At 34.1% G+C, this 15,284-nt stretch overlaps 1 protein-coding gene across 7 annotated transcripts in view; it reads left to right on the top strand.

Moving 5' to 3' along the window:
- LOC107565106 (vinexin-like) overlaps positions 1-15,284 on the top strand; it is a 61,192-nt gene that overhangs the window by 28,679 nt on the left and 17,229 nt on the right. For 3 of the 7 annotated variants that reach the window (XM_016250304.1, XM_016250306.1, XM_016250307.1), the window contains 8 exons: positions 4,359-4,421; positions 8,743-8,940; positions 9,958-10,030; positions 10,254-10,393; positions 11,182-11,245; positions 13,042-13,065; positions 13,309-13,402; positions 13,738-13,828. In XM_016250304.1, the coding sequence (XP_016105790.1) occupies positions 4,410-4,421; positions 8,743-8,940; positions 9,958-10,030; positions 10,254-10,393; positions 11,182-11,245; positions 13,042-13,065; positions 13,309-13,402; positions 13,738-13,828 (696 nt within the window). In that variant the 5' untranslated portion in view covers positions 4,359-4,409. Of the gene's footprint in view, positions 1-4,358; positions 4,422-8,436; positions 8,941-9,957; positions 10,031-10,253; positions 10,394-11,181; positions 11,246-13,041; positions 13,066-13,308; positions 13,403-13,737; positions 13,829-15,284 lie in introns of those variants that run through there. The other 4 variants (XM_016250310.1, XM_016250309.1, XM_016250308.1 and 1 more) reach the window with 3 other exon arrangements.

The following is a 15,284-nucleotide window of genomic DNA, read 5'->3' as shown; positions in this document are numbered from 1 at the left end:
ATGCACTGAAATCGTTACCCTTTTACGAACTGAATTCAGTTGACTGCTGAAGAGAATGAACATGAATGATTTGTTTGTAACACTTTGACATGTCAAATACAGCTGTGATCCTTGCGTGTGTCACATGACGTCATGAAAGGGAGATAGACAGGATATTTGGGGTTTGCTATGGAAAACTATTTTGTTTTTATGCTAAATTATGTGGATTTCGAAATGTTTTTGTAATGTTTTGTACACACCCTCATGTGCCAAACCCACTTTCCTTTTACCATGTAACACAAAAGATGTTGTTTAGCAGAATGCCCTGGCAGTTATTTCACATACAATGAAAGTGAATGTAGATGGATTCAACCAAACTCCAATGACAAAAAGCACCAGCTTTAAAAAAGTAGTACTTTTGACTGGTGCTAATCTATGTCTTAGTCATGTAATTGCTTTTGTGAGGAACAGACACAATTTTTTGTAGAAACATTAGTTATATTCACTTGCAAAACTTTTGTGTTTCTCAGAGAAAATCCGTGTTCAATTGAAAAATATTTGCGTTCCCCCAAAAACTTTGCATTTACTTGCAAATCTTTTATGTTGGCTTGCAAAACCTTTGTGTTCCCCCGAGAAATGGTTTGCTTTCAAAACTTTTGTGTTCCTCCAAGAAATTTTGTTAATTTACAAAACTTTTGTGTTCCCCCAAGAAATTTTGCGTTTACATGCAAAACTTTTGCATTCCCCCCAAAAACTTTGTTCACTTGTAAAACTTTTGCATTTCCCAGAGAAAATTTGTCCCTTTCAAAATGTTTGTGTTCCCCTTAAAAAACTGTGTTTGCTTTCAAAAGTTTTGTGCTCCCCAAGAAACTTCGTGTTCACTCACAAAACTTTTGCATTTCCCAGAGAAACTTTGTGTTCATGTGCAAAATTTTTACATTTCCTGGAGAAACTTTGTGTTCATGTGCAAAACTTTTACATTTCCTGGAGAAACTTTGCATTCACTTGCAAAACTTTTGTGTTCCCCAGAAACTTTCTGTTCGTTCACAAAACTTTTGTGTTCCTCAAAAGAAATATTGTGTTCGCTTTGCAAAATGTTTGTGTTTCCCAAAGGTTCTTTGCCTTTGCTTTCAAAACTTTTGTTTCCCTGAGAAACTTTGCATTCACTTTCGAAAAATTTGTTGGCTTGCAAAACTTTTGAGTTCCGCAGAGAAATTTTGTTTATTTGCAAAAATGTTGCGTTCCACCGAGAAACTTTTTGTTCACTTGCAAAAGTTTTGTGATCCCTGAAGAAACTTTGCGTTTACATGCAAAACTTTTGTGTTCCCTTAAAAAACTTTGTGTCCCTTTCATAACTTTTGTGTTCCCCTAAAAAACTTTGTGTCCCTTTCAAAACTTTTATGTTCCCCTAAAAAACTTTGTGTCCCTTTCATAACTTTTGTGTTCCCCTAAAAAACTTTGTGTTCACTTTCAAAACTTTTGTTCCCCCAAGAAACTTCCAAGTTCACTAGCGAAACTTTTGCATTCCCAGAGAAAGTTTGCATTCGCTTGCAAAACATTTGCATTCCCCAGAGAAACTTTGTTTGTTCATGAAACTTTTGTTCCCCGAAGAAATTTTGTGTTCACTTTCGAAACTTTTGCGTTCCCCTAAAAAACTTTGTGTTGCTTTCAAAACTCTTGCGTTCCTCTAAAAACTAAAAAAATCCCCTAACTTTGAGATCACTTGCAAATCTTTTTCATGGCAGAATGCAATATTTTTGCTAAAAAAATGCAAGTCAATGCAGGGTTTTGGGTGGGAACGCAAAAGTTTTGTGAGCAAACACAATGTTTCTTGGAGGAATGTTAAACTTTTACAAGCATATGCAAAAGCAGTGTAATATAAAATACATTTTTTCTCTGTTCCCATATTTCTCATATTGCTGTTAGTTTGAAATGACATGAAATGTAACAGAAATTTAATTTTTGAGAGAATTATTACTTTAATGTTTAGTCATATTTCACTTCTGTCCCAGAGTTCACTCTCATTAATTGATACAGTACAAATCCATATGTGTTAATAAGCAGTGCCACTCATGCAAATAAACACACCCCCACTGTGGGACCCTCACATACTGAGAGATCATTGTGAAGCACACATACATAAACACGCACTCAATTGTTTTCTGTTATGCAATGGAGCTCATTCAAGACTGGTGAGTCATCTGGGCCAAGAGAATGAGAGAAGAGAATAACCCAACATATAATCCCCTGTGTGAAAAGCCCAGTGTTCATAGCAGTGGATACAGCATTCAGGAAACTGACGGCAATCATTATGGTCTCCGGTTCATAGTTAATCATCTCACATGGAAAACACAGGAGTGCACTCTCAGAGCGGGAAACGTTGATGTCAAATGGAAAGCTAAAGTCATATGAAACATTTCATGTTGGACAGTTCCCCGGTTGCCATGATGACTGAGTTTTTTTGTGGTTTTTAAACATCATTTTTTGCAGAGCTATAGGAAAATGTTCTTACGTTTGAAACAGTTTTCCTTGTTTAAACATTTTTTGGTTCAGTTATATCTAAGGATGTTTACAGCAGATATGATTGGTCATCTGTGCTGGTTTTCACACACTTATGGCTTGTTGGAAAGTTTGACCAGTGGTCATTGTTTAGTTTTTCAATGCCATGGCAACAAAGCAGTCCACGTTTCAAAGTCTTGTGCTTTTTGTAGTTGTAGTTGCACTTTCTGGTTTTGCACATTCAATTTTTATCAAAAAAAAAAAAAAGTGTTGAAGCAATCAAAAATGAACTCTGACAAGCTCACACTGCAGATTGAGGTTAAATGGTGGTACGTTGTTACAGCCACTGTGACCATACCTTGCTTTCGTCCAAGACATAGCCATGGCAATGAGAGTGCAGAACATGCAAAGAATTGTTGGGATTGAATCCAAGAATATCAATAGCATCCATGTGTATGATGAGAGAGAAATATTTTTTCCACAAATTTCCTTTTCGCAAATTTTTCATACAATGCATTCACACCAATAGGTGCCAGTATGAAGTCTAACACCATTGTAATGAGGAAGACCAAACGAAATTGGGGAATACATTTTATTTAAATTTTTTTTATTGTATTTGCTTTAAAATAAATAAATGAAATGAAACACGAATTTAAAAAAAATGTCATTTTGTGAAATATTATTGCAATTTAAAATAACAGTTTTCTATTTTAATATACTTTGAAATATAATTTATTCCTGAAATTTAAAGCTGAATTTTCAGCATCATTACTCCAGTCTTCAGTGTCACATGATCCTTCAGAAATCATTCTAATATGCTGATTTATGATCAATGTTGGAAACAGTTGTGTTGTTTCATATTTTTGGGACCTGTGATACTTATTTCAGGATTCTTTGATAAATAAAAAGTTAAAAAGACAATGCTTATTCAAAATATAAATTTTGTGTTACAATATACACTACTATTCTAAAGTTTGGGGTCAGTACATTTTTTTAAAAGAAATTAATACCTTTATGCAGCAAGAATGTGTTAAATGGATACAAAGTGATAGTAAAGACTTAAATTGTTAGAAAATATTTCTATTTTGAGTAAATGCTATTCTTTTGAACTTTTGAAAGCATTTTTAACCTTTCAAAGCATATTAGAATGATTTCTGAAGATCATGTGACACTGAAGACTGGAGTAATGATGCTGAAAATACAGCTTTACATCACAAGAATAAATTATATTTGAATGTATATTAAAATAGGAAACCAATATTAGAAATTGCAATACTATTTCACAATATTACAGTTTTTCCTGTATTTTCGATCAAATAAATACAGTCTTGATGAGCATAAGAGACTCCATTAAAAACATTACTGATCCCAAACAAATCGCAAATGGACTTAATATCAGTTTTTTATCAATTAGTGTTGCATAATGATATTGTCACTAAATTTTGCAATTTGCCATGTTTCAGTCACTACTTTGTATTTGTTCTGTTGTCAACAGAAAATATATAAAATATATTAAACAAATATATACATGAGAAGAGCTTTATTAGGAATTTAGCTGTAATACAGTATGTGAACATAGAGAGTAGAAGAGAAACAAACACATGTACTGTTCAAAGGGCTGACACTAGACAGAATGCAAATATGACTCGGTGACGTCATCAATATGCTAATTATCACATGACATCATCTAGTGACTTTTTGAGCAGGATTTAGTGCTTTCCATTGAAAGTAGTTGGCAAGAGTGGTAGTATAGCGAGCGGTGTAAACAGACTAGTTTAAGAGCTACACCAGTAATTGAATACTGTTGTCAGTCACTGATTTAAATACAATAGAAATAAACAATAAAGAAATAACATTATTTTGAATGCTGTTTCTTTCAGGCAGTGAGTCTGAGATCTGATTGATTACTGATCAGGATCCCTACAGATGACATGCAGTCTCAGGTAAGAGCATCTGTTGAATTCAAAGCTTGCTCTCTGTGTTTCTCAATCCGCTAAACCCATGTTAATGTGAGGTGCTTTGCACTTGCACTTACTTACGATCCTTGGCAGCTCCTGGGCCGTTCAGCATCACATCGAAAGACACCCTGGAACCACAGAAAGAAAGAAACGTTACAAACAGCCCTTTACACAATGACAGGAGGAGAGAAAGAGAGAGCTATTTATGGACTAGACTTGGATTTCCATGAAAAAGCCCCAGTCCCTGTTCCCCCAGCTCACAAAGCATCTCCATGATTTAACAAGATACAGTTTCACCATCTATGAGAACACAGGGATCTTCCCATGACCCCTAGAGTTCACATGGAGAGAGGGAACATTATTCAGGTCATAGAAAGTGAGGGTTGGTGGGGTTCGAGTCAAGAGGAAGAGGAAAGGAGGTCAGGAAGACGTTTCACAATGAGAAACTTACCCAGTAATGCTAACTTAACCTGCTATTGGTGGTGAACTCTTCATGACCCTGTTGGCTAAGAGTCACACCTTAGAGAGTTTGAATGAGGGAGCTCAGTACAACAGGACCCTGTAATGAGGTAGTAGTTTCTTCTCTTGTGGCCCCTCAAACTAAGCCACAAAGAGTCTTTCTCTGTAAGCATCCACAATCTAAAATGGACGAGGATGGACAGTTTGTTTTGATACTTTGAATGAATAACAAATGGAGCTGACAAGAGAGCAGATTTATCATGGCTATAGTTGCTTCCCAAAACCCTTTCAAAAAATGGTCACTGGCAGAAATATAAAACATAATATAATAATACTTTTAAATATTTATCAATAGCAAGGTTTACCAAAACCAGAATTAAAGAATGAAAAACAGAAATCAAAAATCAAATTTCAGTAGCTAGATTTGGTTAATTGGGTAACTGAAATCTTTATTCTGTTCAGGGTGTTCTCTGGAGATAAATTAAACCAGTCATAATAAAGTTATTCAGCAATGAGCTGCGTTTTGGTAGGTCATCCGAACTAAATTTACATATTGCTATTTTAGCTTAAGTTTTGTTCACTGTGAAGTGTATCCTCACAAAAACCTGTTAAAAAACTAAAACGGTTAAAATAGTTTTTATTTGTATTAATTTTTTATTGAAATAAAGCTGAAATAAAATTAAATATAAAATTAGATGAAATTAGTGCAGTCAAACGATTAATCACGATTAATCACGATTAATCGCATTCAAAATAAAAGTTTTTGTTAACATAATATATGTGTGTGTACTGTTTATTTATTATGTATTTATAAATACACACACATACAGTATATATTTTGAAAATATTTACATGTATATACATTTACATATTTATATTATTATATTTTGTATTATATATATATAAATATATTTAATATATAAACATAAGATGTTTTTCTTAAATATATACATGCATGTGTTTGTATTTATATATACATAATAAATATACACAGTACACACACATATATTATGTCAACAAAAACATTTATTTTGGATGCGATTAATCGCGATTAATCATTTGACTGCACTAGATGAAATGAAATGAATAACAAGTGAAAATAGAAATATTGCTTTGGCAACGAAAGTATAAATTAAAAAAACGGAAGTACTAAAATTAATATAACTAAAACTGAAATATAAAAATATAAATAAAATTGTATTTAAATGTATTTATTTATAATATATAAAAATGAAAAAAGCATAGCAAAACTTTTTTAAATGTTTGTAGGGTATCCACATTGTGTGCATGAAACAGATGCAGAGAAGCACTAATAAAACATTATTTTGGTAAATAATTTCGACTTTTCATTACACTGATATTTATGCATGCATGCATGTATGCATGTATGTATGTATTTATTTATATTTATTCATTGCTGTTTTGGCCAAATATTGTTGGATTCTGACATTTCAGTGCATCACTACTCTTGTGAAAAAGAGGTATGCTTTAGCATACTTTAAAAAAAGTACTTACTAAAGAAACATTATTTTTTAAAAGAATAACTATGTAATGTTTTCTGACACTTAAGTGCATTATTTACAATTAAATGAATGTACTATATAAATGCAATTATTTGAAGGACATACAGTGCCTTGCGAAAGTATTCATACCCCTTCATTTTTTACATTTTGTTATGTTGCTGCCTTATGATAAACTTCTTTAAATTAGTTTTTTTCCACATCAATCTACACTCCATACACCATACTGACAAAGCAAAGACAGAATTCTCACAACTTCGTAAATGTATTAAAAATAAAAAACTGAAATAAGTACATTGCATAAGTATTCATGCAGTATAACATGCAGTATCATTAAGTATAACTAAATATTTAGCTGAAGCACCTTTACAGCCTCAAGTCTTTTTTTGTTTGATGCAACAAGCTTTGATCATCATTATTTTGCAATTATCTGCCATTCTTCACCTCACCTGTTCACCTCTCAAGCTCTGTCAGGTTGAATGGGGAGAGATGCACATTTTCAGGTTTCTCCAGAAATATTTGATTGGGTTCAAGCTCATGCTCTGGCTGGGCCACTCAAGGACATTCACACAGTTGTCTATAAGCCACTCTTTCTGTGTTCTTAGGGTCAGTGTCCTGTTGGAAGGTGAATTTTCTGCCCAGTCTGAGGTTCTGATTGCTCTGGACTGGGTTTTCATTAAGGCAATCTCTATATTTTGCTGCACTGAGCGTTTCTTCTACTCTAATGAGTCCCTCAGTCCCTGCTGCTGAAATCAGCTCCACAGCATGACTTTACTTTTGGGATGGTACTCTTCAGGTGATGAGCAGTGCCTTGTTTCCTTCAAACATGATGCTTGGAATTGAGGTTCATCAGACCAGAGAATCTTTCTCTCTGTTTCTCACAGTCTGAGGATCCTTTAGGTGCTTTTTTGTAAATTCCAAGTGTGTTTTCATGTGTCTTACCTGAAGAGAGGATTGAGTTTTGCCACACAGCCATAAAGACTGGATTGGTGGAGTGTTGCAGTAATGTTTGTCCTTCTGTAGATTTCTCCTATCTCCACATATAATCATGGAGCTCAACTAGAGTGACCATCAGGTTCTTGGTGACCATGCTAACCAAAGCCCTTCTCCGTCAATTGCTCAGTTTGTCCAGGTGGCCAGCTCTAGAAAGAGTCCTGGTTGTTTCAGACTTCTTCCATTAAAGGTAACAGAGACTACACGCTTCTGTGAACCTTCAATGAAGCAGAAGTCAATTGCTCAGTTTGTCCAGGTGGCCAGCTCTAGAAAGAGTCCTGGTTGTTTCAGACTTCTTCCATTAAAGGTAACAGAGGCTACACGCTTCTGTGAACCTTCAATGAAGCAGAATTTTTTTCTGAACTCTTCCACAGATGTGTGGCTTGACGCAAACCTGTTTCTGAGCACTACAGGCAGTTCTTTTGACTTCAGGGCTTGATTTTTGCTCTGATATGCATTATCAGTTGTTAGACCTTTTATTAAGACGTGTGTGCCTTTCCAAATTATACCCATTCAATTGAATTTGCCACAGGTTAACTTCACTTGAAGTGTAGTTAGTGGTTGCAGCTACAAGCAAAATGAATGCTCCTGAGCTAAATTTCAACTGTCCCAGATAAGGGTATGAATACTTATGCAATGGAATAATTTTAACTTTTTATTTTTAATAAATTAAAATGTATTAACAAAATGTGAAAAAAAATGAAGGGGTATGAAATAATGCATTCGCAAGGCACTGTATATCCTTAAATACCCTTATGTAATTTTATTTAATTTAAATGATTTTATCTGCAAGTACAATTTAAAAAATGTACTACAGTACACTAGAAGTACACTAGAAGTGCACATTCAGTACAATTCAATGCACTTCTTTTTCTCAAGGGTAATCAGTAGAGGAATAAACCTTTTGCCCAGAGAATGGTGTAGTTACAGTATAAAACAACTGGGGCTAACTGATAAAACTAACTCAAATTTTTCTTTGGAAACTGTGATTCAGCTCAGTGGGTAATACTGTCACCTCACAGCAGTCCCGGCTGAGCCAGTGGAGTTTGCATGTTCTCCTCATGTCTGTGTGGCTTTTCCCCATAATCCAAAGACATTCGGCATTGGTGACTTGGGCACTATAAATTGCCCCTACAGTAGGTGAGAGTGAGTGCATGCATGTGTGTGAGCCCTGTTGTTTAGGGTGTCTCCCACCTGGCTGTGTCCCAAAACACTGGGATAGTTTCCAGCCCCCCGCGACCCTGTGGAGTATAAAGCAGTATGGAAAATGGATGGATAGATGGATGGAAACAGTGATTCTAGGTAATGAAATAAAACTTCTCTTTTTCTCTCAGAGAAGAGTAGAGGTGCATGACCATCTTAATGGCTCACGGATCATTTTCTCGGACGAGGCTCTTCCCGGCAGTGGATCCAGACAGCACTTCATGGCTCCGGATATGACCCAGGAAGTAGTCGTAATCTCTCCTGGTCTTCCTACACCTCCCTCGAGTCCGTTCCACATCAGTTCAGCCCCTGCGTCGTCACAGCACAAGGCAAGAGCACAGCCGTAACACATTACTGCTGCAGACGTTATTCCACATGTGTGTTGAGAACTTTATTATTCGTATGCACTGGGTTCCAAAAGTCTTAAACCACACTGAAAATCTAGGATTCAAAATGTAATCGAAACCTGGACATACAGTAAACTGATAAGACAATATTTAAGAAAAAAATTCAGATTCTGCAGCTTTCTAGGTCACTAAATTTAAACGTAAATAATAATTAAAATATAAATAATAATAAAAAAAACATTGAAACATTAAAAGGGACATGCTACTACTCATACTTTCGAATGTAAAAATTTTGTTTAAAATCTATTCAGTTCAGTTCAACTCAACACGAAACTTTTCCACATTAGGCTTTGATTGAGTAGCACTGACACAGTGTTGTTATTGAAATAAAGTAGAAATAAAATAGTAATTTTAGATGAAAAACTTAAACTTAAAAAATAGAAATGTTGCTTTGGCAGCTAACTGAAATAAAATAAGCTGAAGTAGTAAAATATAACTAAAACTGAAATAAAAATAAAAGTGTCTTTTTTATTATTTATATTTGTTATTCATTTATAATAACAATAAAAAGTATGAATGAATAACACTGCTTTGACATTATTACATGCTGACTTGGACTGAATGTGTGCAAACTTATATTGTTCTGCCCCCTTGTGGCAATATTTAAAAAAAGGACTTTTAGAATTATAGTATGCTAATCCTGTTTACAGTTGAAATGTGCTTGATTTTAATTTCAATTTTTAATTATTATTAATTATTATATATAGTGTCCCCAAGCTAAGTATTTCAACAATTAAACTACCTTGAATGCATTTGCATTAGATAACAAATATCACTCAAATTGACATGTTTTTGGGACACTTTTTGTTTTTTTAGTATAACTGATGTTGTATATATGTGTTATATACAGTATAACTAACGTTTCCTATTTACCTTATACTCTTTAATTCACTATTAGAATATGATTGTCATATAACTGTGCAATAATGTTTCCATCAGGTCGCAGAGGTCAATGGAGGTGGATTCACAACACAGAGTTTCGGATCCTACTATGGGCCGACTCAGACAAATGGTAACAAAACTTTTGATACGTTTTGATATTACTTGACTGAATTATCATAAGAATTCCTATGTGTATCTTATCTGTGATTATAAGTAACTATAGGTTTCTGTGCTTGAATTGGAGGAAATTGGAACATTTGAAATTAGAATTGGCAAATATTATATGTTCATATGTTATATTAATATTTCATGCAATTTGATGTGTGTTAAATTGTCATCTCTCTGTCTTTCAGTTGGATTATCCAATGGTGGGATACGGACTGGAGGTTCTGCCACGTTGCCCAGGACGTCCGGTACCGGAGAGGAGCGCTTAATCAAGTTCTCTGGAATAGGTCCTGTAGATGAGACAGGCATGCCAATCGCATCCCGATCTGTGAGTCTCACTCAACCACTGCAGTCCCAGAATGCATTCCTGTTATATTATTTAAATAAAATATAACATATAACATAACATAACATAACATAACATAACATAACATAACATAACATAACATAACATAATAAATATTATATATATATATATATATATATATATATGTATACACACACTTTATATACTGTATATATTATTTATTTATTTATATAAGCTCTTTTAGCAAGCTATAACTAAAAATCAGTAATAAAACTTAATAAATACTATATAAACATATATATTTTAAAAACAACACACAAATAATGACAAAAATTTTTTTTATTGAAACTTTAACTAAAATAGCAGAAAATATAACATTAAATACAAAAATGAAACCTAATTTCTCAAAATATTGATAAAAATATGAGAATACCTCAAGAAGAAAGGTTTTGTAAGGTGTAGATATTAAGAACATCTCTTGTTTTAAGTTTATTTTTCTTACCCCATTAAAATGATTTGTCTTGTTTGAAACATGTTAACACATTTAAACATGTTATTTATGCTAAAAACAAAGAAAAAGCATATGAAAAGCTTCAAGATATGCTCAAGATATAATAATATTTTAAAACCAAGATATATTTTTAGAATTGTATTAAATTATTTGTTAAGCTTTTTTTATTCTGTTGAGATATTTTACTTGTAAACAAGACAAAAATATTGATTACAAATATTTAGTACACCGTTTATGCCAGCATGTTTTGTTTTTATTTTGAACAATGCATTTTTCGTTTTCCCAACCCTTTCTCTAGAGCGTAAACAAGCCCAAGGACTGGTATAGGAGCATGTTTAGACAAATCCACAAGAAACCAGAGGGTATGGGCTCTCCTCCTATCTCTCTCTCTGAAACAATGAGGAAATTCCTCTCCATTATTGTCTGTCACATTCTGCACTGATCCAGAAAGAATAAAGCCAAACTCTGGCTTAGAAATTTTAGACCTCATTTCTTGATCATTGCTTAACCTTTCAGCACATGTGGAGCTCAATGAGAAAGTGCACAATTGACCCTTTGAAAGTGCAACCAGATAGGCTTTGCTGAGCATGATGAGATTCAGGATACCGCACTGTACCTTTCCTTCACCAGTGAAGCTTCTGAGTTAGAAGATTTCAAAGTCATAAAAATGTAAAGCGCATAAACTATTATTGCAAACAATGAAACAGCAGCAGACGTGTGGAGGGGTGCTGCTGTAAGGTATACAGTGCCCTCTAGGATATTTGGCCAGAGTCCTGCGCTTGATTAATGTACAGAAGTTTGCAGTTTAATAACTGGAACAGCAGCTGATGTAGTTGAGTAATTATGAACAACATAAAGCTGCGTTACACAATTTGCTCAGTGTGTTTTCATAGACACCTGGTTTAACTCAGACTTACTGAGCTTATAGAAAGAAAGACGTTAATAGCTGGCTGTCATGTGATAATCTTTCATGGTATCTGGTCTTTAAATAGTATAGTAAGTGGTTCATTTAAATGATACTTTTATCCAAAGAGACTTACAGTACAATTATTACACAGTCATTCTCCTATGAGCAACCTGTGATCTGTTGAGATTATAATGGTGATATAGTTCATGATTGCTCTGTGTTAACCAGCAACCTACTGCTTAAAGCTCATATGATTAACGACTAAACCACATCAGCTCCTAGATATTGGTGTGATTTTAGATAATGACTATAAAGATGCAGCCAAACATCTGAACTTCAGTACAGTTAAATGTATATTTTTAGTTTTATGTATATTTTATATAATTTTGTTGTTAATTAATTATAGAGATGTATTAATAATACAATTCTGGCATGTTGCTTTTTATTTATTTGCTTGTTTTTTTTGTTATGGCCAATAACTGATACATAGATGATGCTGCAATTCTATATTATATAATCTACACTACTCTTCAAATGTTTGGGGTTGATAAGATTTTTAAAAATATTTTCAGAGAAGTCTCTTCTGCTCACCAAAGCTGAATTTATAGAATACAGTAAGAACAGTAATATTGTGAAATATTATTACAATTTCAAAAAAGGGTTTTCTATTTGAATGCATTTTAAAATGTAATTTATTCCTGTGATGCAAAGCTGAATTTTGATCATATGATCCTTCAGAAACATTTCTTATTATTATCAGTTTTGAAGACAGTTGCTAAATAAGTTAAGTGTGGCTTCATATTTTTGTGGAAACTGTGATACATTTTTATTTCATTTTTATTCAGGATTCTTTGATGAACAGCGAGCTAAAAAAAACTGTATTTATTTAAAATAGAAGTATTTTATAACATTTTACAGTTTCCTTGTTATTCAGTACATGTACTTATTATAGTGATAACAGTTTAAGCAGAATTACAAGCAGATAACAAACCTAATTGTGTAGTTAGTGAATGTTAATTGTAAATGTTAATTAATATGATTGAATACTTAATTGTATAATTACACTGTAACATATACACCTTAAAATAAGGGATAACCAAAACTTTTTAATATATACAGTTCTACAATATTTTGTGTAAAAATAAAATAAAATAAAGAATTCAAACATTCTAAACATCTAATATTTGCCCATAAAAAGCTATATTAGGGTCATTTCTTCTAATTGAACTTTGTATGTTTTTACTCCTGCAGAGCCTGAGCTTGACTGGAGAGAAAGTGAGTTGCTGAATAGTTAATATAAAATCGTTATACTTATTTCTGGGCTCTATATTCTGTAATTCTCAGTCATACAGAAGCCTGAATTTTGCTGCAATTGCTGTATGTGTTTTACACTTATTTGTGCCCAGTGAAATTGTTAAAGCTTTGTATTTGATATATTTAGATAAAGAAATTATTCTCAATTTGAATAATAATGTGAAGTATCTCTCATTAAAATGTTTTTTTTTTCAATGGCAACAGAGAAGCTGTCATCATCTCCTCCTCCAGATTCTGGCCAGCAGGAGGGACGCTCAGACCCCTTCACCCTCACCCCTCACGGAGCCCTGCCCAACTGGTGAGAGAGAGAGAGAGAGAGAGACAGAGACAGTGTGTGAGAGAGAGAGAGACAGAGACAGTGAGAGAGAGAGAGAGAGACAGAGACAGTGTGAGAGAGAGAGAGAGAGAGAGACAGAGACAGTGTGTGTGTGAGAGAGAGAGAGAGACAGAGACAGTGTGAGAGAGAGAGACAGAGAGAGACAGAGACAGTGTGTGTGTGAGAGAGAGAGAGAGACGAGAGAGAGAGAGAGAGAGAGAGAGAGAAGTTACACAGACACTGGGCAGGTTAGGATCTGTTTCTGCAAGAACCAACAATGATTGCGTAGTAAAGTGGCCTCTGTGTGTGTGTTACAGGGCTGATCTGGGCGACACAGGGAAGCACCCAGAACCCAAGAGTATTTTTGACTTTGAGCCTGGAAAGGGAGCAGAAGAGGATCGTAGTCGGGTAAGCTGTCATCAACCATCACCTCTCCATGCAGTTTAACTAGAAATATTGTCGCAAAAAGACTGGTGGGGTTTGTGTATTGTAGTATAAAGCTGAGCCGAAAGGCATCCAAATGGCATGCTGTTGCATTATTGTGTCTGTTGAAAGCCTTTTTGTTACTGTCTATTAGCATTTTGTAAGTGGGTTAGTTAGTTAGTCACTTTTACTAATGCTTATACTTAGGTCAGGGTTCATGCAAGGTGTTTTAATTTGGATTTTTGAATTCAAACTTCTGCCTTTTTTAAAATAAACTATTGAGTGATGAGAAGATGCTTGGAAAAGTAGTTGCGCTCGTCCTGCTGGCCAGAATCTGAGAGAGGAGATGATGACAGCTTCCCTATAGGCTTTAAAGCATATAAAGGCATATCAGCGAGAGCTTGTAGATGTTTCATGCTTTAATTCAATAAAAGAATAATGTCTTTATCTAAATACATCTAATATATAATGCTTTAATAATTTCATCGGGCACAAATAACTATAAAACACAGGGTTAATACTGATCTTTCAGTATATTCCTTACAATGCATAAACATAATGAAATGTAAACACTGAACCCAATTCAAAATTTGCAAATTAAAACACTTTTTATGTGAGGATAATATATCACTAGGTACAGTGGGTACAAATTTGTGTTTGTGCACGTTTGTATCTTAGTTAATGAGAATTGTGATGAGAAAAGCTGTGTGATTACTTCTCTCAGAATAAATGTTGTACCTTCAGGGGTAAAGCAGCTTGACATTGGAGCATTACCCTTAAAGGGACATCTCTTGTTCCTTTTGCACCTTTAAGGTACATATTACATATTCTAAGGTGCATATTTGTGTTTGTGCACGTTTGTATCTTAGTTAATGAGAATTGTGATGAGAAAAGCTTGTGTATGCGTAGCAGTTATAGTCATCATCACTCAATTTTGTCGAGATTCTGAGAAACTGGCTCGACTTGACACTCTTCTCAAATCCCGAAATGTTCTTCCATCTCTCAGTCTAAAAATCAGAGCTTTAAAACTACAAGACATGTTAAGCTTTATGTTCTTTTCAAATATATACATTTGAAATGAATATTCAGACTGCCCTTAATATTAGTTAACATAAATTCTCAGAAAATTCTTAGATTAAGATGTTTGTCAGGACCCCTGGTTGTTTATGACTGACTTCATGCTTGGCTCAGTGTGAATACGAGAATAAAAGAATCTATTGTTTTATCTCCAGTTGTGGAGCTGTGCGAAGGAAGGCAGTCTTGTGATACGTATTAAACCTGTTAACCGCTTGTGTGATTTAACAGCAACGTAGTTTGTAGAGTTGTCTATAGCTGTTTCTACTTTCGTTCTGTTTTCCCTTAATGTGACAGCTGTCATCTCCATTTAATTCACTAAAGACAGCCTTATTTTGTTAACATATTTGAAAGAAGACATCGCTTA

Source organism: Sinocyclocheilus grahami, unplaced genomic scaffold (assembly GCF_001515645.1).
Source record: "Sinocyclocheilus grahami isolate Dianchi unplaced genomic scaffold, SAMN03320097.WGS_v1.1 scaffold982.1, whole genome shotgun sequence".
Taxonomy (NCBI): domain Eukaryota; kingdom Metazoa; phylum Chordata; class Actinopteri; order Cypriniformes; family Cyprinidae; genus Sinocyclocheilus; species Sinocyclocheilus grahami.
The sequence above is the reverse complement of the archived record's forward strand: the minus strand, read 5'-3'. Positions and strand labels throughout refer to the sequence as shown.